The sequence below is a fragment of the Colobus angolensis genome, unplaced genomic scaffold, assembly GCF_000951035.1.
Source record: "Colobus angolensis palliatus isolate OR3802 unplaced genomic scaffold, Cang.pa_1.0 Scaffold137, whole genome shotgun sequence".
Classification (NCBI taxonomy): domain Eukaryota; kingdom Metazoa; phylum Chordata; class Mammalia; order Primates; family Cercopithecidae; genus Colobus; species Colobus angolensis.
In genome coordinates, this window is record NW_012114455.1 from 720,977 (window position 1) to 747,282 (window position 26,306).

At 52.8% G+C, this 26,306-nt stretch overlaps 1 protein-coding gene across 2 annotated transcripts; it reads left to right on the forward strand.

Moving 5' to 3' along the window:
* Positions 1-283: 283 nt before the first annotated feature.
* On the forward strand, positions 284-26,306 carry SLC37A2 (solute carrier family 37 (glucose-6-phosphate transporter), member 2). Of its 2 annotated transcripts, XM_011934588.1 has the most exons (19): positions 284-646; positions 13,946-14,027; positions 14,367-14,460; positions 14,587-14,665; positions 16,281-16,416; positions 16,853-16,929; positions 17,747-17,913; positions 18,558-18,595; positions 18,891-19,043; positions 19,380-19,470; positions 20,931-20,993; positions 21,335-21,420; positions 21,924-21,972; positions 22,167-22,240; positions 22,494-22,572; positions 22,677-22,774; positions 23,054-23,118; positions 23,307-23,363; positions 25,187-26,306. In XM_011934588.1, exons 1-18 carry the CDS (start codon positions 588-590, stop codon positions 23,356-23,358), a joined length of 1,542 nt encoding a protein of 513 aa, XP_011789978.1. In that variant the 5' UTR covers positions 284-587; the 3' UTR covers positions 23,359-23,363; positions 25,187-26,306. The 2 variants fall into 2 exon arrangements, with proteins under 2 accessions (XP_011789978.1, XP_011789979.1); XM_011934589.1 differs by lacking the exon at positions 23,307-23,363.

The window sequence follows — 26,306 nt, forward strand, 5'->3', positions numbered from 1 at the left end:
GAAGCCCCAGCCTGAACCTGTGCTGTGTTTGGGCCAAATATTGTCGCCCCCCTGCCCCTGCCCACGAAAAAACTGTGCTCCCAGAAGGTGCGAGTACTGAGATTAGTGTCATGCGGGGCCGCTGAGTGTGACTTCCAGCCCTCCAGCATCTCGTGCCCCACCCGTGTCGGAGACCACGGCTTTTCAGGACAGGAAGCGCTGTGGGGTAGTGCAGGCGGGCGGGCACGTCACACTGGACAGCGACCAGATCGCTGCTTTCGGTTCCCCGGCGGGCGGTGAGGCAGAAAGCGCAGGGCGGAAAGAGGAGCCCCAGCACCTCAGAGCTGTCGGGCCATGGCCAAGAAGCAAAGCACCAGAGCGCTGCGGTGCCAGCAGCCGGACTAGGGATGACCGGCAGGTTTGCGCTGGACCCAACCCCGAGGGCGGTCAGGCGCAAGGGGGCGGGCGCTGCCGTACTCCGGCCGCGGGGTCAGGGCGGGCCGGCCGGCGGGGCATTTAAACCCCGCTGACAGCCAGTCCTGCCCGGGACACGCGCCCAGCTCCGTAGCCTCCTCCGTCGACTCAGCCTTGGGTACCGGTCGGGCAAAATGCGGTCGTCTCTGGCTCCGGGAGTCTGGTTCTTCCGCGCCTTCTCCAGGGACAGCTGGTGAGCGGGGCAGGGGAGGGAGGCGCACCAGGACCTCCCAGGCTTGGGGATTGCGGGGGGCCGCGAGGGGCCTCGGAGACCACCCCCAGATCGGCCCTGGCGTCGCCGCTCGGCCAGGGGTGCTGGCGGGACTTGGTCCCGGGCTCCTCCAGCGGCGCCCACCTCGGAGGTTGATAACCCTCCCTGCCTAACTCCGCCGCCCTCCCCCAGGCCCCGCGCCGCTGGCTCTGTGACACTGGTGAAGAACAGGCTGCCGGGGAGGGTCTCCAGCGTTTCCCGTTTCCATCCTCCCCTCCTAACACACACCCAGGGCGCTTTCAGAGCGCCTTTCTGTAGTTGAGCAGCTGGGGAACCTGGGCTCGCAGGCTGGGGAACCGAGACCAGGGGATGGTAGAGGAAAGGGGTGGCCACTGGGGTTTGTGAGTGTCCCTCTTGGTCTCCTTTAGCCCTCAAACGCCAAGGCCAGAACTCAGTGGTCCTGGGAGCTCGTCTCGAGGCCTTTCAGCACCTAGAAAGGGCACAGCTCTCAGAGCAGGGCAGGGCAGCCCCTCAGCAATGGGCGAGGGGCTTCACAGTGATTCTCTTCCTGACCGCAGGGACCACATGTTGGGCTGCAAGGTGGGGTGGAGAGGTTTCAGCCACTCTTTCTTAGAGGCAGTCAACCACTGGAGCAGTCCATTTGGTCTGCACAGTTTTTAAAATATTGTGTTAGTTACCATTATTTACAAATAAAATTTAACAAAAATAGCTAGATTCCCGACTTCTCTTGAAAAATAGACGATGTGGACCGGGCATGGTGGCTTATGTTTATAATCCCACCACTTTGGGAGGCCAAGATGGGAGAATTGAATGAGGCCAGGAGTTTGAGACCAGCCTGGCCAACATCGCCAGACCACCACCACCACCCCCACCCCGGTTCCCCGCTCACACCCCTCCCTGTCTCTATAAGTAAAAAAAGGAAAGAAAAGAAAAATGGATGATGTGGCAATACCGGGCCTAAATTTCCAAATTAAATGAACAGGATTGAGGAGTCCCCTTTAAATAGGGCAGATGCTATTAAAATGGCCAATTTGTCCTGGTTTTGAAACAGTCTTTTGTCGGCAACCCTCTCAATCCTGGGCAAAATGAGACAATTGGCTACCCTACACATTTTTTCATTGTTGAGAGCCCTCATCAATTCTAACCTTCTTCACCAATTTAGATTATCTACCTAGTGTTTTTTGAGTTGGAGACTGTTAAAAGTTATTTTTCAGAAAAAGGTTAAAATTCTGACTCACAAAGACATAAAAATGAACCCATGTTAAAGATTTTCTTTTACTCATAATAAAGGAGCCAGAAGATGTTATAATTGGTTCAAAAGAGAATTTAGAGAGGGGGATTGGGGAACTATTGTTTAATGGGTATGGAGGTTCAGTTTGGGAACATGAACAGGGTCACGAAATGGATGATGGTAATGGTTGAGAGACAATGTGAACATACTTAATGCCACCTAAACGTAGACTGAAAATGGTTAGAGTGGCAAAATTTACATTATGTATATTTTACAATTTCAGAAAGAGAATCTAAAGAACATATTCATTTATAGGTTAGGAATATTGAGACCAAACTGGTCTTCTACAGATTGTGAGGGAAGACTACTGAAATAATCTTCATAGGCATATTTTGCGTGACTTCTCAGTTACCTACCACTTCAAAGAATTTTATAATAGCTCAAGGTCAATTAAAAGCTGGAATCTGATAACCTGGAGGACTATCCGCTAGACAAGGCATAGTTTTCCATGGACATACATTGTTTTTCTACAGTCTCTCCTGTTTTGATTTTTTTTGAATTTCTTAGAAAGATTATTCTTGATCACAAAATAAAGCTGGTCTCATTGAATTTGACTTGATTATGTACATAGGTACTACAAGTGTGTTTTACCCTATAGCCCTTGTTAAGTTAATAAACTTGACTGGAAGTTTTCATAAGGAATCCTAGATTCGATTTTTTAAAGCCTTTAATTATTTATTGTCCTGACATTAGAAGCCAAGTCAAGAAACTGTCTCCACCAGGTTTTACCTACTGTACTTATATATTTGGGCAAATTCCTCTTCTCAGGATCCCCAAAATATCCTAAAGTTTCTGGGCTAGCCAGGGAGTGACCTTCCTTTTGGCTTGTAAACCTGGAAACCCAGTAAGCCCATTTTCTTGGAACGGTTTTCTTAGTATTGGCTCCATAGAGTGAACCTCAGTTTTTAAAGGAGGCTGGTTGAATCTGATTAAATAGACGTCCTGATCAAATACAACATCCAGGCAAGGTCTTGGTTGAATAACCAATTTTTCTAATTATGTACTGGTAAAAAAAAAAAACTTACTGAACCCGTGCACATAACCATATTGCCATGAAAAGCAAGAAGATTCCATGAGAGTTTCTGAATTCTGAGGAGTCAGGTAGGGAGAAAAATATATTTATAAGTGTTACATTTCAGTTTATGAAAGCAGAATCTACTAAGTTGTTATGGGTTAATATAGCCTAAGAAGAAAGAGATAGGTCTTCCTTATATGTCCAGAAGATAGAACACTATAACAACATCAACAATATTCTGAACCTAGAAGACAGTCATCCATCAGCAGTTCATGCGGTCTGGTGTGATTAATTCTGTTCCGCTGAATCTTGGGTTAGCAATCTCAAAAACCTATCTGCTCCTTGACTAAAGAGTTCTGGAACTCCTGACTCAGTCCACTAGTATGTTCTTAGTGTTGTCTAAGTGGTGCCATCAGAAGCCTATACCCGAGAACAATTAGTACAGTGCTTTTCTGAGACAGTTCTCGGTTGTTAAAAATAAAAACTCTGGCCTGCCAGGCCCAGTGGCATGCTTACAGTCCCAGCTACTCAAGAGGCTGACGTGGGAGGGTCCCTTGAGCCCAATAGTGTGGGACTGTAGTGCACCATGATCATGCCTGTGAATAGCCAGTGCACTGCAGTCTGGGCAACACAACAAGATCCCATCTCTTAAAAAACAGAAAACAAAAACTCCCCCTCTATTCTATAACTGAATACAGAGCCTTTAAGAAGCATCAGAGTAAAATAAAAACTATCTGTAGGTGACAGAGACTTAAAAAGTGTTGATTATTACTGATAATTTTCAAGAATGAATGATCTGATAAAAATTCTTGACAAGAATAATACAACTGACAAGGAAATTTGGTTGCTTCTGTGGTATGCAAAACAAAAAGATGCTAATCCAAACAACAAAAAAATCTAGACAGTGTCTAAAAATATAAGGCTAATTTCAAAAAACACAATGAACATGATATTAATTTATAAAAATGAACATGACTTTTACAGAGAAAAAATCTTAGATAAAATGTCTGAGATATAATTTACATAAAATGCCAAGAATATCGACTGAAGAGCCTCAGTAAGCTTGAGGTAAGTCCTAAACATCTGTATTTTAATAAAACTGCATAGGAAAGGCTGATGTACAACTCCAGTTGGAAACCAGTGGCCTGGAAGATGCTAGATTTAAATTAAAGAAGGAAAGTTGCAGCCCGGTAACTTATTTTATTTTATTTTTTTATTTTATTTTTTCGAGACAGAGTCTTGCCCTGTCACCCAGATTGTAGTGCAGTGGTACAATCATAGCTCACTGCAGCCTCAAACTCCTGGGCTCAAGGGATCCTCTTGCCTCAGCCTCCTAAGTAGCTGGGACTACAGGCATGCACCACCACACCCAGCTAAGTTTTTTATTTTTGTAGGGACAGGGTCTGGCTATGTTACCCAGGCTGGTCTCAAACTCCTGGCCTAAAGCCATCCTCCTACCTTATCTTCCCACCTCATCCTCCCAAAGTGCCAGGATTGCAGGCGTGAGCCACCGTGCCCAGGCTCCAGTAACATTTTAAATAATAATTGAAATTGTGGCTAGTAACACGTATACTGTTGTCATCAGGGAAGGCACCATCAGGGTGCTGATAAATAGAAACATGTCATGTACAGAGAGGGCATTGAGAAATCGGCACAACTCTCATATAGTATATAATTTCTCAAATATTTAGATAAATAATATTATTTTACCAATATAGATTTAACCTAGAGAAGGCTGAGCATCTCTTTTGACTTGACAATTATTTCCGAGCAATTGATCGATATTAACATATTAAATAAATCTAATTATTTCTAGCACCTCTCTTTTTAAAAGATGAAAGAACAAATCTTTGTGGTTTTCCAGGAGCCCTCCCCCTTTTTAAATTAAATATTCAAACTCATCAAGATTTTGCCAACTTTGGCAAAATTTTAACGCATTTAATTGCTTATTTTCAGACTTATTGTTTGCATGTACTATAAGACAAATCAAATTTCCTTTCTACAAACCTACAAATTTATCCATTCAGATTTGAGCTTCACTGTTCTCTTTCTTATTCTGGAGCAACCAGTCATTTTTCTTATGTGTAATATTTTTCCTTTTAATAAACAAAAATAGGTTTCAATACGATGTATACAAAGTCATACTTCTCTGCCACTATTGCACCTAGTAGAGTCTCATTCAAGTATATTGGTTATCTCTTTTAACCAAAGTAATTAACATTTCAGAGAGAATGGGGAGCGGGGAGGGTGGATCATCATAAACCATCTAGAACACACTAGCATTCTAGAAGGGCTCAGTAATATGCATAACATGACTTTCTCTAGCCTCCAGCACTCTTCACTTTCACACTTCTCAAGGTGTGAATTCAGCTACTGTGTTCCCCAACCTCTCTGGGATTTAAGACAGACCTGGGTTGAAATCCTTTCACTACTGTGAGCCTTGACTTTGCTGAGCCCCAGTTTCCTCATCAGTAAAAGTCAGATGGGTTCTTGAGGATAATGCGATAATATAAGGAAATATTCTTGACGTCTTGTGGCTGTTGGAGGGTACTCAACAGGGATCCTTTTCCTTCCTTCCAGATAAGTTTAGGTTTGGATTCCTATCAAACACTAAATGTCACGTAGTTCTTCTGTAGGTCCATTATTATGCTGAGCTCTGAGGCCTGCAAAGACAGTCAAGACAGGGTTCTACCTTCTTGGAACTAAGAATCAAGCCGGAGAGAGGGTGTGTCCGCATAGTCAGCAATTTTAGAAGGCCCTGCTCTGCTTATTGAGTGCCAAAGGATGACATTTCCCATGTGCCATGTCATTCAGAGGACCAGCGAGGGGAGTGCAGAAGTCAGTTGGGGAGATTTTGAAGAAAACTGACTTGTTGAGCATTTAACACATAAAAGGTTAGATATTATGTGTATACATTGCCTGGCATGCAGGAAGCATGGAATACGTGGCGGCTTTTACCATCATTATTAGTGATGATGATGTTATTATTACAGATACATATTAACCCAATTCACCTTTCTTGTGCTAAACAAAATACAGTCCAGGGTGGAGACAAATAAAAATAAAGACTTATAGTCTGAAAATGAGAAATCAAGTCTCTGTCACATTTAACTGCTTTCACATGTCCCCCATTTAAGAAGTGAAGAAGACAGAACAGGAAGCTGAAAGTGGATTGGCCCTGGGCCTTGGATTCTTCCTCTGTAAAATGAGGGTAATAATAATACCTGTATCACACAAGTGTTTTGAGGTTGAAATGAGGTCCTATGTGTAAGGTACTTAGGTCAGTGCCAGGCTGGTGTGAAGCACTGAGTAAACACTGATGATTGACTATATTCTGTTTGCTTTTCCTACTACTTTGTGCCAGGCATTGTTTATTTGTAATTCTTGTGGAACTGCAAGGTGAATGTTAGCTTCCCTGTGGAACATATGAGTATAATGAGGCACAGAGCAGTTACGTAAGCCTGTCCAGTGCCACACAGCTGATAAATGACTGAGCTGGAGTTGGAATCAAGATTAGTCTGACTCGTAAGCCCGTGGTCTTTCCACTTCCTTCCTAACGATAGCGTTGGGTGGGGAAAAGATTACATGACCATTTGGCCTTGGACAAATCACTTAACATCTCCAATAAGGCTCAATTTCCTTATCTATGAAATGGAAATAATGATGTACCTATATCACAGGGTTTTGGTGAAGTTAAATGAGAAACTGCTTAAAGCACTTAGCCCAGTGTCTAGCATACTTGGTATTGGCTAGGTGCTTATACATTTCTGTGAAGGGAGAGATTCATCTCCATTAGGAGAAGGAAGTCTTTGACTTGGATCTGGAGGTGTTCTGAGCAGAGGTCACAGAGCCGGCAAAGGCATGCAAGTGGAGACATGGCCCGTCCCCTGTCTGTGAAGTAGTAACATGTAGCTCCAGCTGGCAGGAACAAAGGGCGCCCCTAGACAGGAGGCTGGGAGTCATATGGCGCCAGGTGTGTGGAGACAGCTGCAGACATCCAAGCAAGAGTCAGAGACGGTGGAGTTTCTGCCCAGGAAGATGTTGCTGTTAGGCCTTCGTTGTCAGGATGACGATGAATGGCTTGTCCGTGGTGTTTCAGAGCCACAGAGCACCCAGAGGTTCCCCAGCCCGGAGCCTGGCTGGTTCCTGCCTTTTGTGCCAGTGTCTGTGTGGGTGTGTCTGGGGGCGCCTGGCAGCATGGGAGATGACTGCGGCTGGTGCTTATGGGGCTGGGCCCATTTCCCGGGGCCCTCTGAGGGGACAGCCCAGAACGTGCAGAAGAAAAGCCTGTGGGAGTAAATACCAGGGTGACCACAGCTGGATGAGCAGGAATGGGCAGGAAGGCAAATTGGGCAGGCAGGAAGAGCAGGAGCTGTGAGCTCCCCACACCTCGATCTTCCCCTGTGAGCTGGAAAAGGCCACAGCTGAGCTAGGATGGATGGTTCTGCCCTATGGAGTTAGCTAAGGGCTTTCACTGCCGGTTCCTGGTGCCCACCCTGAGGAGGACGCAGGAGAAAGACATTCAAACACATACCGAGAGAAAACCTGCTGTGTGCCAGACACTTTCACATCCAGGATATCTCATTTCATCTTTATAACACTCTCGTTCAGCAGGAGTGTGTGATCTTATTTAAAGGAAGATCAAACTGAGGCTTAGAGACGTACAACAACTTACCCAACGTCACATGAAGTGGCAGAACCAGAAATAAGGACTCAGCCAATTTTGCTTGAAGTCTGAGGTCCGTTTCCTTGTTCTGTGGGCTAGCTCTCTCGTATCTTACTTTCCTGCTGACTGCAAAGAGGTGCATGGTAAGGGCAGCAGAAAGGGCTGCTTAAAATGAGCTTTGATGGGAAGACGCTGCTTGGAATAGGAAATGAGGGCTCCTGGGGAGAACCTGGAGGCTCAGCCCCTGATCCCTACTCCAGCCCCCAAGAAGGGGCACATGAGCCTGTGGAGGTCCCATCCCCCACCCCTCGTGACAGCAGCTTCTCCCCCAGCTGCTTTTTGGGCTTCCTCTTCCACCCTGCTGTTTCCTCTTTCCCTCCCTACAGTGGACTGGCGTGCACCTCACTGGCCTGGGGTGGGGCTGTCTGACTCAGGCAGGCCCTGTGGGCTGGTCTAGAAGGTAGCAGGAAGGTTTCGAAATAGTCTGTGTGGTTGGCCAAGGCCTTGTTTTTTCCAGTCAAGTTTCTGTATCAACTGAGAGCTGGGGTCGGAGTTGACAGTCCCAAAGTAACAGCAGAATTGAGGACAGACACCAGGCGTAGAGTCCCTGAAGCCCAGGACCTCCGATCTGAGTCACTAACAGACACAGACACTAAGTTGGTGTGTGGGGGGGGTGGGGCGGGGGGCGGGGGGGCAGTGTCACTACTCTGCTGTTGGCTTTTGGCTCAGGTCTTGTCTCCTGGACCCTTCCTGCTCAGGAGAAGGAAGGCCATCCTCCTACCCCTCTAAGCAGGACTGCAGCTCTGCCATCATCAACATGCTTCCATCAGTGCTATTTACACAACCTTTCTTCAGAAGAGACACCAAGTTAAAACCTGTTGGCTGCCTCTTCTGAGCTCCACCAACACTCCCACCCTCCCCGTTATTCTGGCTGCTGATCGGAGCCCCTGCTGCAGCGTGAAGCCTGTCTTCATTCTGCCTGAGCATTCAGGGTCCCCTACTCAGCTTTCTTCCCAAAGCAAAACAATCTATCCTGTATTTTCCTCTTTCCTAAAACAGATTGTCATCTGAGCCACCAATCTCTTCTCAAACGTCCTGAGTTCCTTGTGGCTCCTGGCCAATGGCTTCTTTCTCTGGGAAGGCTCTCGGGGCAAGCCCTGAGTCAACTTGATCTCTCTGAGCATGCACCCACGTCCCAGCTGGAGGAAGGACAGCAAACAGAGGGTTCCCTGAGGGGCTGGCTGCTGCCCTGGGAGAGCCTTGCGCCTCCCAGAGGGAGCCTTGTCCTGTCTTGCATGCTAAAGGCCTGGCTCAGGGCTCTGCCCCTGTGGTATCTGTTCCTGGCTGGCTTTTTCCTAGCAGGGTATCTCCCAGTGCTGGTGGAGGGCTTGGCGGGGGGAGGTGGGCACTGTCACCATTGACTCTAGCCAAGTTCTTACTGTGCCCAGCCCTCTATCCTTTTCAGATCTGCTTAGTCTCAGAACAGTCACATCCGAGAAAAGGCCACTGAGTCCGTTTTCTCAGGACAAGTGCCAAAGTCACCTGTAGCCACAGCCAGCCCAGCCTGGGATGGGAGAGTGGCTAGGGAGCCACTGGGGAACAGGGGCTGTTTCTGACATCTCCCGGGGGCAGCGTCCCTCTGCTGGGCTGTTTCTTGGTTTTTGCTGTTGCAGTGGTGGTGGCAGTTGGTCTTTTGGGGATTTTGTTTGTTTGTTTCTAATCTGTTGCTGCTTTGGGAGATGCCATTTCTTGATTTTTACTCCAGAAGCATTCCTAGTGCAAAGTCTCAACGAGGTCATAAAGTTATTATCAGGCTTCTTTGAAAGAGTTGGTTGGACTGTCAGCTAGTAGCTAAGAGATAGCTAGTCGACCTCTCTATCTAACTTGGTTATTCAGTAACCAGTATCCGGTGGGGGGAGGTGGGATTCTGAGAAGTGCCACCTCTTGCTAACAAAGTCTTTGAGGGTCATCAGACAGCCACCCCATCTGGAGCAGCCAGGGATCTTTCCCTCCATCCTTTGGTCATTGGCCTACTTGCCCAGCCTGGCCCAGCCCCTGGGCTGCCATCCTCCCTGTCACAGCCACCCTGGGGCCAGCTAGGCAAGGCCTGGCTGTTCATATTCTGTGCCCGGCTTCTCTTCTGGGACCTCTTGACTCATGAGGGAAGGACTGGTGACAGGAGAAGTGAAACCTGCGGGTTCTAAATGCAGGAGCACGTCAGCTGCTTTCCTGAAGCTAGTGTGAGCTTGGCAATCTTGGCCTCCGTCTAGCCTAGCCCTTAACCTGACCGAAGTTCCCAGCCTCCTGTGAACCATGGCACCTTGGTCTTTCTCTTAGAACACCTGACAATGGGGAATGGATAGAGCACCAGACTCAGAGGAGGCCCAGCTCCAACTATGCCATGCCCAGCAAGTGGTGTGACTTTGAGCTCGTCCCTCCATCCCTCTGGAGGCCAGGAAGGAAGTCCCAGAAGAGGCCAGTGCCAGGCCTAGTGTCACACAACACAGCTGAGGACCCCCTGCACCCCCAAGACTCATGACTCTCCTGCTATCTTGGGTGTGTCAGGTTTTCTACCGGCAGGATCATGGGGGACTCCAGGTGGTGGATTTCAGGGAGTTGGGGTCAGAGCTGACAGGGATATCAGGCCACCACCTGGAGGAGGGCAGGGCTGGAATCTAGGAACCTACCAGGTCAGGATGTAAGTGGGGACCCCTGCTGACATGCCTGTCTGCCCAGGGGAGCAGGTGGGAGGGCCCCGGGGCTGGAGTCTCCCCTGTGTCCCACTGGAGGCTCCCCAAGAAGCCCTAGAGCCCACCACAGGCAAGGCCAGAGCTCTAGGAGCCAGAGAATCCTTATGTTCATCTAGACCCAGCTATGCACAGTGGGAGGTGGGGTGGAGGGTCCCAGGCTGGCAGCCACATCTCTGCCTTCCGGGTAAATCCAGGGCCTAGAACCTCCACTTCCCAGGAGAGTTTGGTTCAGCCCCGACCCCACTTGGTTCCCCTAACAGAGCAGTGTGGGCCGCCTCCACCCCTCCAGCCCTTCTTCCTTGTCTGAAAATTGGAAGCACACTAGCTGTCATCTAAGCGCTCGCTGGGCATCAGGAGCAATTTCAGACTGGTTAGGTGCATCTCACTAACCGGTTCATCAGTAGTTCTGAGAAAGGTGACAGACTCTGCTTTTCCGATGAGTAAAAAGATGTAAGGAATGAAACCAGCTTTTGCCTGATTCCCAAGTCCTTACTCTTTTCTCTTATAGACATCCACCACCTGGGGTCCCCTGTGATGCTGCCATGTGCCTGGGAGTGGCTGGCAGGATGAAAAAGGCCCAGGGAACTGGCCTTGAGCCCTAGTGAGGAAGCCTGTCTGCGCTTCCCACCAAAACCTACAGGGCACAGCCCTGGGTCTTCACCTGGCTTAGGCTGGCTGGGGTTCAGAGCCGCTGACCTGGGAACTCCCACTCTCTTCAGTGGCTTCCCATCACCTCCACAGACAGTCTAAATGCCACAGCTTGGCATCTGAGGCCCGGCGCCCTGCCACCTGAGGCCCCTGCCCTTCCCAGCCGCCTCTGCTCCTCTGCTTGACTTAGTTTCACTCTTCAGATATCCCCACTGAGACAGAGTTCCCCAAACAGGTAGTGTCATTTCACACCTCTATGCCTTTGTGCACGCTGCTTCCTCTCCCTGGCAGTCCTCCCTGCCCCAGCTATGGTTGGCTTGGCCTCGTCTTGCTTGTTTTTGAAGCCTCAGCTCCAGGAATCCTCTCCCGACACTGCTCCCTCCTTCTGGCTCGGAGTGTCTCCTCTGTGTCATCCAGGGCTTTCTCTTACAGTGTCCTCACACCAGGTCTAACTGTTTCCCGGCTGACCTGCGCACCCAGGCAGGTGGAGAGCCCACTCACAGGTTCTCTTGCTAGTGCTAGATTGTAGCATGGTGCCTGGTGCAGGATGGGCACAGGGATGCATGGGAGAGCAGCCTCGCTTCGGCCAAAGAGAATCAAGATGTTAGAAATGGGCACAGCTCCTCCTACTGAGGTTGGCAGGGACAGGACTCCAGACAAAAGGGCCGTGGGGCAAATAAGGTAGAACACCTGGGGCCATAAGCAGGGGAGTCAGGGAGGGCAGACTGGAGTTGACACAGTGCAGCCGGGGGAGTGGGGTGGGAGGGGAAGGGGTGCTAGCAGCAGGCTGTGCCTCCGGGCCCCCATTGGCTCTGACCAGCCCTGGGAGGGCTCAGCATGAGTGTGGAGGTGCAGTCTGGCTTCCTAGTCAACCCCAGGCTATGTAGCCAGCAAGGGCTTCACGGCCGAGCCTGTGATGAAAGAACAGTCATAGCTGGGGCCCCGAGGCCCCCAGGGATCTTTCAGACACTGAGAGGATCTGATTTGTCACCATGGGCAGTGGTCAAACACCTTGGCAAAGGCCCTGGCACATCCATGTGATCATGAAGGCTGGTCCCACTGACTGGGGGGCCTTCCCGGCAGTATAACCAGGGACCTGGGGACTGGGGGAGAGTCATGCTGTGTTCTCTTGTGGGACAGACAGGGCTGATGCTAGCAGCCATGGGTAACTGAGGAGGAAACCAGAGGCAAAAAAAAAAGGCTTAGGGATTCCCGGGAGGCTACACAGGCAATTAGTAAGAGGTGCCACGCAAAGCTTCCTGCCTCTCCCTGAACCAGGTGCATCCCAGGCAGGGCTTGGTGGGTGCTCTCTGTAGGGCTGCAGGGTTCTTCCATCCATTGCTCTTTACAGAAGGCCAGCTGGACAACCTCTTCAAAGTCTCTCAGAAGATTTCCCTCAGATTCTAGAAGTCCCTGAACTAAGAGTCATGAGCCGTATGGCAATAGGTGGAACCTGGAAAACATGGTTGCCACAAGCTTGCCCATGTCAGTCACTGTGACAGGCACTTGGAGTAGCCCCAGCTTCCCTAGACAACTTGAGTCCCTAGAGGACCTCTCCGACCCACATGTGCGCCTTTGGGAACCGGTGGTCAGAGAGACTGGGGTGTGGAGCTGCCTGCATTCCAGACTACACTGTTGCACTTTCATGCTGGATGGGATGGAAAGGCACTGAAAGCATTTTAGCAGAGCTGGGGAGGGGCAGGAGCAACTCCAGTCTCCTAAGAAGACAGACTGTGGGGACTCAGGTAGGAAGCTCGATCCAGGGGCAAAGTGAGAAGGAGCCTTGTAGCCCAAGCCCATTTTGGGCTTTGCTGAAATGCCCCTTTATTTCCCAAGTGGTCGTGGGTGTTGCTTCATGCCACATTTGGGGGAAGTGGATTTGAAGGAGGATTCCTAGGCAGAGGGAGCATCCAGTGTCCCGCCCTTGGGCTCTTGGAGCCAGGACAGAAAGAGCTTCAGGAGCCCTCCCACCCTTTTTCCTGACCCTTCTCCATGAAGTCTTCAGTGACCCCTGGGTCTCGCCTAACTCCTGGCCCCTTCTCCTGGACTGGGGCTCCACTCTGAGGCCTATTTTCCATGCATGTCCTGGCTCCTGGCTGCGGCGAGGAAGCAGACAGTGACTCAGCAGGGCTCTGGGGTCCTTCCCCAGGCCTCAGGCTCGGGGAGCAGCCGGGGCGCAGTGGAAACGCTGAGTGCCACCCAAATGGACTGTTCTTTCCATCCTGGGCCAGGGCATGGGATGAGATGTGAGGAGTGGGAGAGAGCACATGTGTGTGAGTCACAGATGGAAAGAATGGGCTCTGTCCAGTGGGATGGACGGACTGGGACTAAGAAGAAGGCTTGGGTCTGTCACCAGCTGTCCCACTGCCACTTCTTTTCCAACTACCGCCTGGCTGAAGGAGGTGCTGTGTCTGCCCTGGTGGAAGCTTCAGAGGAGTGTCGACCTCATTTTAAAAACAGACACTTCTCCTGACTGACTCAGTCTCCTTCCTACCGTCAATCATTTCAGACATGGGAAAACCACTCGAACTCGCTGCCCCCACCTCTGCCGCACACACGCACACACACAGGCGCCCTGACCTCAGGGAGGCCGACAAAAAGCAGAGGTGCTGCCAGCTGGTCAGAGCAGACGGAGGTGCTTCCCGTGAGCTGGGGCCGAGCCAGCTCCAACAGAGACCTCAGGAGTTGGGACCAGGGAGACAGGTCCCCTGAGCACCCTGGCCTCTGGGCATTTTTTCCCAGCCTCCCCTTGGCCTCTGCACCAAGAAGGAAAGAGTTGGTGGTGTCCAGGCCCTGGGACTGCCAGAGGGGACACGGGTCGGGGATGCCGGCCCAGAACTTCCAGCCGGGGCTGACTTCCCACTAACACAGATGCTGTCCCTTCCTGCAGGTTCCGAGGTTCCATCCTGTTGCTGACCTTCCTCATTTACACCTGCTATCACATGTCCAGGAAGCCCATCAGTGTCGTCAAAGTGAGGCTGGCTGGCAGCAAGGAGGAGTGCAGAAGCATACTGTCATAACCATCCTTACCCCTTCCCATGGCCACCGAGGCTCCTTTTGAGTTTATTCCCCAAGACAGCTGTGTGGGTGGCTGTAGATGGAATAAGCGTGCAGGGCCCCTGGGCTATGTGGATGCTGCTCATGCCTCTGATGTGGCCGCTTTCCCCTGCAGCCAGTTCCTGCAGGAGGAGGTGCCAGTAGGGGGACATGGAATCTGGTTAGGAGGCAGTGTCTCTGGTATGGTTGGGGCAGGTGGTTGCTTGCTCCCCTCTGGGTCAGCCCCTGACCTGTGTGTCCCATTGCCTCTCCAGAGCCGTCTGCACCAGAACTGCTCGGAGCAGATCCAACCCATCAATGATACTCACAGTCTCAATGACACCATGTGGTGCAGCTGGGCCCCATTTGGTAAGAACAGGGCAAGGTGCTCTTCCCATTCCCCATTCCCTCTTCCTCAAGAAGGGGCTGTCCAGGGAGGGCTTCCTGCAGGGGCATCCATGCAGTCAGCTTTCTGTTCCTCCCATCTGCTTTCAGACAAGGACAACTACAAGGAGTTGCTGGCGGGCGTGGACAACGCCTTCCTCGTCGCCTATGCCATTGGCATGTTCATCAGGTAAGGACAGAGGCTGAGCCTGTGACCAAGAGGAGGATTTAGAGCTGCTACCTCCCCTTGAGGAACCTGGGGGCAGCTGGGTTGAAGCGAACTCCCACCAGGGAGTGATGGCTCCCCAGTGTGGGAGTGAGATCAGGGATGCTGCACGTACAGTCCACCCACAGCCATCCTTGCCTTACCACGGTCGCAGAGACTGCTCCTTCGCCTGGTAGACTCCCAGTGGTAGCAGCTCTTTTGCCTGGAAAGGTTTTCCTGGATGTTGCCTTTGAGTCTGTTCACTCACATATCACAGTCGGTAGGTATGGACTGGGACCCTTGAAGGAGGGCCCTGCGTGCACATATAGCTGGGAGAATCCCTGTCCTCTGCTGCGTCCAAACCAGCGCGGGAAGCATGCTGTTCCTTGCCAGGAAGCCACGATCAATAAGGCTGCAAACTGCCTCCAAAGAGCTCACAGGCTAGTGGGGGCAATGGATGCATCGGCAGCTGGTGCTAAAACTTGTGGCCGGCTCCATGACAGACGTGGCCATCGGGTATTCTGGGAGCTCCGAGGTCATTACTCAGTCCAAGCTGAGCTAGAGCAGAGGGGTCAGGGAAGGCTTCCTGGAGGAGATGGTGCCTGACCTGATGCAAGGGACTTGGGCGCAGTGGTGCAGATGGAGACCTGGGCAGAAGGAATAGCAAGAGCAAGTAGGGCAAATGTGAAGAAGCAGCATGACCTACGGGAGGAACTGCGGGCAGGTGTATGGAGGGAGTGACAATGTAGGGAAGGTAGCAGCAGGGCTGAGGGCTGAGGGCTGAGGTAATTTGCACATGAGGTCCACGGGCAGAGATGCATGGAAGGGTTTTCGCCAGGGCGTCTTATGCAGATGGGCATTTCTGAGAGCTCACTCTGAGAGTGATGCTGAGGTGGATGAGACTGGTCACACAGAGGGACCAATTTGACAACAGCCCAAGCTGTTGAGCTTGTGTTACCATAGTGGTGATAGAAGTGGAAAGAGGTGATGTACTGGAGCACTAGCTAAGAGGTAGCCCGGTGAGTCTTGGAGACTGAATGTGAGGGGTGGGGAGGAGGGGCGGGAGTCTGAGGGAGCTCTGAGCCTGGCTTGAGTGGCCAAGGGGTGGCATTCACTCAGATAAGGATAGCAGGATGATGAAGGCATCAGGGTGGTTGGCAGGAGGAGGAAGAGGAATTCAGCTTAAGAGCACTGGGTTTCAAATGCCCCAGGGGCATCTGAATAAAGGAGGCACCTGGCTGCGACTGACTGTGAAGCTCTGGGAGACAGATCAGGCCTAAAGATACGCATGTGGAGCTATTTAGCCTATGGGTGGTTGTTACAACCATAAAAGTGATGCAAAAGGCTGCTCCGAGAGGAAGACACATGACAGAGAGTGGCTGGCCAAGCGGGGAAGATGGGCAGGCTAAAGCCATGGAGCGTGGCCAGGTGTCACAGAAGCAGTGGGGGACAGAGGTTGGCCCCGTCACATGGCAACACAGAAGTCATTGGTGGGACCTTGGCCAGAGCCACTTCCTAGTGTGGTGGGGGCAGAAATGTGGTAGGGAGTTGAGGTGGACTCCGAGGAGCTTAACCACAGATCCAACTTTCTCTTCCCCAGTGGGGTTTTCGGGGAGCGGCTTCCGCTCCGTTACTACCTCTCAGCTGGAATGCTGCTCAGTGGCCTTTTCACCTCACTCTTTGGCCTGGGATATTTCTGGAACATCCACGAGCTCTGGTACTTTGTGGTCATCCAGGTATGAGTCACCATCTTGCACTTGGGCCTGTGTTCCCATCTCGGGAAGGACCTGGGAGACCGCCGCTCACAGCGGATGGGAGCCTGTGTTCCTGGCTCCCTGTCTGGTGCTCTCTATTACACTGCACTGGGTTCCACCTCCTGGTCCTACTGCCCCTGCATTTATTCACTCAGAGAGTTGGCCTTGAGCACAATGCCGTGGTCACTTCTGATGCCCGGGAGGCTTGGTCTCTGCTTGAACAATCTTGAGCGAGGGAAGCCAGCTCATGACACTGGGGAGGTGTGGCATGTGTGTAAGGGAAGAGCAACGTTTGTAGTGTGGGGTATGGAGGGCTCCTTGGCCATAAAATTGAACCTCCTCAGCCCAGAGTGGTCAGAGCAGGGAGCCAGTTGCTCAGCCCAGGTCTGCTCCCACCCTCCCTCCCCTCTCCCTGCAGGTCTGTAATGGACTCGTCCAGACCACAGGCTGGCCTTCTGTGGTGACCTGCGTTGGCAACTGGTTCGGGAAGGGGAAGTGAGTGTGACAAGGGAGGAGGAGTGGGAAGGATTGGGAGGGCTGGGAGTCCCGCGCTGGTCACTGTGGCCTCTGATGTGATTTCAGAGGGAAGGGTCAGAAAGCGGCCTCTGAGTTGCTGTTCATATACTTAGCAGTGGCTAAAAGCAGGACTGATTTTCTCATTGATGAGGCTTTAACCCATAGAGCAGGCAACCTTAGTTATGCTTTTTTCTAATAATAGATGAATTTCTATTTTCAACAAAGACAAAAAGCCTGTAAAACTTTCCCCCTCCCCCTTAATTGGCTTGTGTGCAAAACAAAGTTGCTTCGGAGAAGGGATTTTCGACTTTGGCACTACTGACTTTCTGCGCTATTGGACCCTTGTTTGGGGACTGTCCTACCACTGCAGGCTGTTTAGTAGTAGCCTTCCTGGCATCTGCTCACTGGATGCCGTAGCACACCCCGAGTTGTGACCATCAAAAATCTCTACCTGTTACCAGATGTCCCTGGTTGAGGACAGTGCTTTAGAGTGAGATGGTGGGACAGAAAAGCACGAGGGCTGGGCCCCCATGCCCTCAGCGTGGCTCGAGCTCCCATCGGCACTCACTCAGGGAGCTGGGCAGGGGGAGCGAGACCCCAGGCCCTGCAGCCACCTGCTTGACACCACCCAAGGTCTCCCACTCCTTGCTGACTTGCGGCTTTGGGGCTCAGTCTTTGGTGCCTTGGGGAAGCTGTAGTCAGCCCAGCTTTAGAGCTTGGTTGGGGCCGTTGCTATGAACAATGTGCTTTGCTTTTTCCTTTTTCTACCCTCTTCCCTTCTCTCCCTCCCTTCCAGGCGGGGGTTCATCATGGGCATCTGGAATTCCCACACATCTGTGGGCAACATCCTGGGCTCCCTGATCGCCGGCATCTGGGTGAACGGGCAATGGGGCCTGTCGTTCGTCGTGCCTGGCATCATTACTGCCATCATGGGCGTCATCACCTTCCTCTTCCTCATCGAACGTGAGTGGGCCCCTCACTCCCCACAGACCCACAAGTGAGCCTAGAATGTCTCGATTTCTGGGAGAAGGCAGCTGGATCTCCTGGAAAGACTGCTGGTCACAGAGTGGGAGGACCAGCCTTGTGACTTTGGACAATCTCTCAGAGCCTTTATTTTCTCATTTGTAAAATAATAATAGTAATAATAATGTCTATTTTGTAGGATTTCTGCAGGCTTCACTGAGATACCATAGTTAAAATGCCTGGCCCATAGGAGGTGCTTGGCAAGCATTGGTTGAATCTGAGAGGTGTGAGCAAGGAAGGTGGAGTTGAAGGGACATTCTTAGAGTGACCAGGCTCTCCACTTGCTGCAGGTGGCCTTGTGCACTAGCCAGGCCAGGTATGAGAGCCACTCTGTAGCTAAAGAGTACTAAAGTCCAAGAGGCAGTAGTGACACAGCTGGCCGTTAGGAAAGCCAGGCCTAGAAAGCTCTCTCCTGAGGCCTAGGCCCCGCTCCCTCCTGCTGGGACACACACTGGCCACCTTAGGAGTTGGAGGTGGGGCCGGTTCCTGGGATGGCTTAGACCCAGTGCACGGTGAAGGCCTGGCAATCACCTTGGGATTTTGGGGGTTGGGAAGCTTCTTAGAAGGCGACTTTTTTTTTCCAGACCCAGAAGATGTGGACTGCTCCCCTCCTCAGCACCATGTGAGTGTGAGCCCTCCCAGCCCCGTCCCTGCCCTCCAACTCCATCCCGAGCGCTGGACGCAGAGAGGCCTGGGGAGCTAGAGCAGAGAGTTCTGGCCCTCACTGACCTCACAGGCCCAGTGCTAGGCACATGGGTTGGCCCTACAGCCTGATGGGTCTGGCAGGTCAGTCCAGCCCGAGACGAACATGTGCCTCCCCAGCCTGGGAGTCAGTGTCTCTTGCCTGGGCTACACCTTCAGCTGGTGGGAGGCAGCACACAGACGCACCCACATCAGGGCTCATCTCCTCTGCTCAGGGTGAGCCAGCTGAGAACCAGGACAACCCTGAGGACCCTGGGAACAGTCCCTGCTCTATCAGAGACAGCGGCCTTGAGACTGTGGCCAAAACCTCCAAGGGGCCATGCGAAGAGCCTGCTGCCATCGACTTCTTTGGGGCGCTCCGGATCCCAGTAAGAAGTTTGTGGAATGGAGGAAAGAGGGGGGCTCTCCATATTTTTCTGTTGGTGATGAGGAGATGGGGTGCTTGGGTGATCTATTTTTCTAGAACTTCTTTATAGGGGAGATGTAAGCTGGGCAGCCTGCCTGGGGAGGGCAGTGTGGGAGACTTGTCTTGAAACGACCTTGCACAGTGGTCATGTTGCTTTTATTGGGACTGGATGTGTTGGAGGCTGCCTTGTGTGGCAGGTGATGGAAAGTACTGGGGTGGTGCTGAGCACCCCTCGGGGCCACCACTGAACCCAGGACCTCTGGACCCCTTCCCATGTGCCCCCTGTTGCACTCCCCAGGGCGTGGTCGAGTTCTCTCTGTGTCTGCTGTTTGCCAAGCTGGTCAGTTACACCTTCCTCTACTGGCTGCCCCTCTACATCTCCAATGTGGGTAAGTCCAAGAGAAAGGGTCTCTGAGGAGGCCAAGGCCACCTCTGTTGGGAGAGGAAGCCCGTCGTGGTGATACCTGTGATTCCAGTATATAGGCAGAATTCCTGCTGAACCTCTCCTAGAGTGAAAGGAGCTTGATTTAGTTCTTTATTTAAATGAAAGCTAAACCCAGCACACTACCCCCTAGACCCTGACTCCAGCCACCTTCCCTCCATTGGAAACGAGCTGGGGATTAGGAACTCAGAGCTCTGTTCTGCAATTCTTGCTATCTTCTTCTCTAGCCCTTAGTGTAGGAGAAGCCCCCTCCAGGCTGCCTGGCTCATAGGTGGTAGGGTTGGCAGGTGCTAGGAAAGGCCTGCCTGCTGGATCTGTCCCCAGTCCAAGGAAGAGGGCCTAATGAGCGACCCCACTCCTTGTAGCCTGGTGGTGACCATGGTGGTCTCCCAGTGGGACCTCATGGGATTGATACCCCTATGCCTGGGTCTGCTGGGCTGCACTGGTGTTCTGCCCTGTCTCCTGGACCTACTCCCTGCTGCCCCTGCCCAGGGATGTACAGATGAGAAGAGATCACTTGAAAAAGGAAGTTTCACGTCCACCTGGCCTGGGTCTCAGCTTTGCCACAGGTCAGGCTACCAAAGAGCAGCCCACCCCGCCCTGCCCAGCCCCCAGGAGCCTCCAAGCTCCACCAGGGCTGAGGACCTCTCACCCAGTACTGCTCCCCTCCCTCCCAGCCCTGGGGAGGAACAACAGCGCCTTGACACACATTGTGCTTGCTCTGAACAGGATACTGTAGGAATTACTCATGGCCAAGTCTCAAGCCGTAGCTTGCCCTGCAGCTCTGTCGGGGCCGCTCTGACAGTGTGGAGAGCTAGGGCAGCTTCTTGGACACCGTGACTCTTTGTTTTGTGGCCTTGGTGCTGACTTCAGAGTATGAGGCAATCTCGAGGGTGGGGCTACAATCTCGGCTTCTGGACATTCCTTTTTTAAAACATGGAGCCAAGGCCTGTTACCTGAGGCCCCTGTGTCCCTGCAAGTCTCCTTCCTGGCTCTGTGTACCTTAGGCACAGCCTAAGGTAAATGGGAAGAGCTCCTAGTGCTGCTAGGGCCCCAGTGAAGCAGAGAAAGGGCTGGGCTGAGCCTCAGGTTGCGTTCCAGGGGAAAGGTGGCCACAGGACAGCAGGCTTGGGGGCCAGATCCCACGGCTCGCCAGGGAGGGCTTGTTCTGGGGGTGAAGGTCATCCTGCAGGGGAAGAGGGCAATACAGGACGGGACCAGGAGGGCGTCTGTCCAAACTGCTGCGGTCTCACCCTGTGGCCCTGGCCAGCCTGCTCCACACGTCCCTAGCTCTTCCTCGGAAGAGGGGGCAGTGGCCTGGATCGTGCTCTGCAGGGCTTCTAGCTGGGACGCTCAGGATGTTTGTCCTGAGTCCCAGGTCTGACCACATACGTGTGTTTTCCACAGCTCACTTTAGTGCCAAGGAGGCTGGGGACCTGTCTACACTCTTTGATGTCGGTGGCATCATAGGTGAGGCCCTGCCCTGCTCTGCCAGCAGTCTCCCTTCCCCTCTTTTCTTGTGGGGTGCAGGAAGAAGGGACAGGTCCGATGGGTAGGTGGCATCAGAGGAAACATGGCTCCTGGGTTTATTCTCAGTTCCGCTCCCGCCTGGCTGGGTGGGCCTAAGAAAGATGCCCTTTTGTTTGGTCTCCAGTAGTGAAGGGCACTAGAGGAAGCGGGGGCTGCGGACAAAGCAGCTCTGCTGGTTCTTGCTGACAGGCCCAGGCCAGCACTGGGCACAGCTGGGGTGCCAGCCGAGGGGATGGGTGGTCCTGTCTGGGAGGCAGTGTGTGAGTGGGTGTGTGTTCCAGGCGGCATCATGGCAGGGCTCATCTCTGACTACACCAATGGCAGGGCCACCACTTGCTGCGTCATGCTCATCTTGGCTGCCCCCATGGTGCGTATAACCTCGAGGGTAAAGTGCGAATGCATGTGAGCAGGAGCCTGTGTGGGCCTCTGGCCTGTGTGCAGGTCCACACGTTACACACATGGATGGCTCTGTGTACACGTACATGTGCATCCCTGTGCACACACGGGGGAGGAGAGGCGAGGGTCAGCAGAGGCACCTTGGAAAAAGAGCCAGACTGCAGCCTTTAGAGGGAGATTCATGACTGGCCTTGGTAGAGAAGGAGACCACCTCCTAAACTTCTTGATCAAGGAAAGAAGAGATTGAGGTTGAATCTGAGAGAAGACTGTTGGGAGAAAGGGAGATGACAGAGTACCACGTTTTCGACCATCCATCCTGGGACATTTAAAGACCAGAGCAATCTGGGTATGCAAGGGAAGAGGAATAGGATGCCTTCTGGGATTTCAGGGCAGGAGACGGTTGTTCCAGACCTCAGGGCTCCAGGCCGGCAAAGGGATTCTGGGTGACTCTGCCTCTCCCCCCTCCTCTCTCAGATGTTCCTGTACAACTACATTGGCCAGGACGGGATTACCAGCTCCATAGGTGAGGAGGAGGTTGCAAGTCCTGCCAGGCCACGGGAAAGGCACTGCCTTGGGGGTCCCATGAGGCTGGCCCACGTGGGGGCACTGGCAGGTGGAGGGGCTGGGAGGGCTGAAGGCCAGAGGGTGCTCCTGCCCTGGGGCTGGGGCTGTGGGTGGTGCCTCCTCTCTGACTGGGCTGTCTCTGTGCCATCCCAGTGATGCTGATCATCTGCGGGGGCCTGGTCAACGGCCCCTACGCGCTCATCACCACTGCTGTCTCTGCTGACCTGGTAAGTGGGGCCACCTCCCGAGGGCCAGGAACCACTCTGGGGGCTTGGTCAGGGCCACCATCTCCAGGTCCATTTCTCACTGTCTCCCATCCTGCAGAGGAGAAACCATCAAGGTCCTTCAGCGTACCATGGGCCCCTCTCCTCTCAAGCCCAAACCCCAGTCACCACCTTCCCTGAGTCAGCCCCTCTCCTGTCCTGGTTCCGCTCATGCTGCTGCTCGGCTGGGCTTTCCCACACCACTCTCTCTCTCCAGGGCACTCACAAGAGCCTGAAGGGCAACGCCAAAGCCCTGTCCACGGTCACGGCCATCATCGATGGCACCGGCTCCATAGGTCTGTGACTGTAGCTCTGTTGTGGGCCGGCCCATGGGCATAGTGCCCTCCGGTGGGCAGGGGAGGTGCAGGTCCCCCTGCTCACGAGCCTGTGCTCCATTCAGGTGCAGCTCTGGGGCCTCTGCTGGCTGGTCTCATCTCCCCCACGGGCTGGAACAACGTCTTCTACATGCTCATCTCTGCCGACGTCCTAGCCTGCTTGGTAAGAGTCTTGGGGTTCACAGATAGGTATTGAGGGATGCTCCGTCCTGCAAGGCTGCAACCCTGGAGGTCCAAAGCATTGGCCATTGGGGGTTCTGGGGTAATGAGAGCAGCTGCCCTTTGCTCAGAAGCACTCTCCCTTCCCCTGAGTGACTCCTTGCCAAATGGGAGTGTGTCTCTCCCCCTTCTCCACTGCCAGTCCCCAGGTCACCTGGCGCTGGGTACTCAGTGCTCAATGCTGATGGTGCCCTCGCTTCCCTCTGTGCCTTGCGTTCCACAGCTCCTCTGTCGGTTAGTGTACAAAGAGATCTTGGCCTGGAAGGTGTCCCTGAGCAGAGGCAGCGGGTGAGTCCTCTGGGGAGCTGAAGTTGCCCCTCTGCCAAACTCACTTCTCATGGGAATCGGCCCAGGGCTCAGTTTCTCCAAACGCAGGCTGAGGCTCATCCAGCCCAGCCCTGAGGGGCACTGAGCCAGTCCTTGGGTGGCCCCCACCCTGCTAACCTGTCCTCTGCTGTCCCCGTGTGTCTCCATAGCTCTAGTGTGGTCCTAACCCACCAGCGACAGTATTTTCCTCAAGTCCCATGACTTTTGTGAGTATTTACTTCGAGTCTGTGACTCAAGTGCCATTCGAATGCGAGCTGCATGCAAATCCTCTGTCCTGCAGTCTGACTTTTTCCAACTTTCTCTTTTTTCTTGTGGGCCACTTGTAAAGACTTTCCACCTCAGCAGAGCGTAGTGCTTTGGAAGTGTTTGCCGAGGGGTCTGAGATGCCACAGAGGTTGGCGGCCTCTTCCCTGAGGGACAGTGTTAGAACTTTGGACATGCCCTCCGGGGACAGAGGAGGCAGAAATAGGGAAACCAGTTTCCCTCTGAGCTGAGACTGAGTTGCAAGTGCCTCCTGAAGTTCAGAAACCAAGGTCATCTGGCCCCTCTGCCTGGGGTATGCAGAAAAACAGCAACTACCAATCAAAGTCTCGGAAACAAACGTGAATCAAGCATGCGTGCTGGCCTGGTGTGCTCTCTGCCTCCTGTCTGGTGGTGGTGGACGTGGTGGTGGCACCAGTAGGTTAGTGGCTGAGGCTGCACAGTGCTGGTGGTCTGCTGGTGGGCGACCCTCTCCCGCTGGGCGTCCTGAGCAGGAGCCTTGTGCTAACAAGGAGGCTGCTCACGAGCTGGCCGGAGCTGTGGACCTGGGCTGGATGGCAAACGTGAGGAGGAGCCCCCTGGGTCATGGTAACCAGCATGCATCCGGGGACGCACTTCCACTTAAGGAAGACACCACGCAGGGGAGAGGAAGTGAGAGCAGGAAGACACATGATGCAGGAAGCACGCAGAGCACCTGTCCTGCCCTGCCTGTCCTGGAAGGGCAAAGTTCCTGTGCCTGTGCTCCTTGGAGCCAGGCCTGAGGGTGGGAGGGGAGGAAGAGCAGCGGAAAGGGACAAGGAGTATTTAGTGAGCAACTGCTCGGTGCCTGGAATTGTGTCTGGCTTTGGATGTGTGAGCTTGCCTCACAGCAGCCTCTCATTGGAGGTGAGAGGCAGACTCAGAGCTCGGGCACAGCCTAACACTGAACCTGGGCCTGGGGGTCGTTCGCTTTTCTCTGGACTGCCACCGCTGTCCCAGGCTGGTCCTTCTCCACGGGAGGCCTGTGTGTGAGGTGTGCAGTGATTTGTCAGAGCAGACAGAGCACTGGACTTGGAATCCAAAAACCCCTGGACAGTCCCGCTTTCTCCACTCACTCCATGAGACCTTGGGCATAGCACCCAGATTCTCTGAACCACCACATCTTTGTGTATGAACGGGGATGCTTATCGCTGAATACCCGGCAGAATTGACCTGAGGCTGAGATAAGAGGGGATATGTGATGTTGCTTTGTAAAGCTGTCAAATGTGGCATGAACAGTGTAAGGTTTTAATTTCTTTTTTTTTTTTTTTTTTTTTTTTTTTGAGGCAGAGTTTCACTCTTGTTGCCCAGGCTGGAGTGCAGTGGTACAATCTCAGTTCACTGCAACCTCCGCCTCCCAGGTTCAAGTCATTCTCGTGCCTCAGTCTCCCGAGTAGCTGGGACCATAGGCAAGCGCCACCACGCCCGGCTAATTTTGTATTTTTAGTAGAGACAGGGTTTCTCCATGTTGGTCAGGCTGGTCTTGAACTCCCGACCTCAGGTGATCCGCCCGCCTCAGCCTCCCAAAGTGCTGAGATTACAAGCGTGAGCCACTGCGCCCGGCCAGGTTTTAAATATTAATGTGGCTTGCTATGTCCTGCCTGAGAGGTGAAAGGGAGGTCTAATTACAGAGAACTGAGATGAAAGCGATGATGACGGGACCTGGGACCCTGTCTTTCCTCTCCCCAGTCAGCAGGAGCTTATGAAGTCATCTCACGTTCTCTTCCGCCCCTCTTTCCTCTTCATGCAGGTATAAAGAAATATGAGGCCCCAGTTGGAAGAGCAGCATGGAACGCCCCAGTTGGGTCCCCAGTGTGCTCCCCATGGGCAAGACAGTGAAAACTTCCACAAGTAAGGAAGGCAACCCCTCTTAACTGAACATCAGCCAGCCCAGTCCAGACCCAGGGCTGCCTAAGGACACAGAGATGCTCCATGGGAAGGGGACTGCCAAGCATGAGGAAATAGAAGATTCAGGGGCCTGAGCTCTGGAAGCTGCAAGCAAAGGCCATGGGACTGGGGCTGAGCTGTGTCTCCATTTTGATAAGGGAAGGATATGCTCAGACTCTTGCTTGTTCAGATTCCAAGACAGAAGGCTTCACAAGGCCAAGGCCTGGAAAATGTGTGTCTCTCCTTCCCATGTTAAATTTTAATCTCTGTAATCTGCCTGTATCTATAGGTGGGCATCTCACTCCGTCAAAGGAGCCCAGCCTCTCTTTGTTCCTCTATCCATGAAACAGCCTTCTCTGTGCATTTCCCCAAGCTGGGCCCTCTTCTACAGCCTAAATAGGCCTGTTGATAACACCCTTACCCGCCCGTCACTGCTGTTTCTCCAGGGCCAACACTCGGGCGAGACAGGGGAGCTGCCTTCGGTACATACTTTGAGGGGGCACTCCCTCTTGGGCACATGCCGGCCCTGAGTGCCTCCCTTGCCTCACTCTGATCCTGGCCCCATAATGTCCTCAGTGGAAGGTGACTGGGGGCCAGTGCTGTGGGGAGAGTAGAAAGAGGGGTTGGCATGACTAAAAATACCAGTATGTGTATTAAGTATTTTGCGAATGAAATGTCAAGGAGTGCCTACTGTATGCCAGCTCTGCTCTAGGAATGGAGTAGACAGTGGACACAAGAAGGACTTACACCCTGAGCACAGGTGCCAGCGGTGACAAGACTGGCAAGATGTGAGGGCATGCATGGTTCATTCAGGCAGTTGCTGCAGGTGTGGTCGCCTGGCGCCATCTGCCGCTCCCTTTTCCACTTTTCTATATCCTCCTTCCACCCCAAGTCCCAGATCACTCAGTCTTCTGGCTAGCTCTTGGCATCTCCGTCTGACCCTAAAGTTGCCCATTGGCACCAATAGATTCCCTTTGACCTGC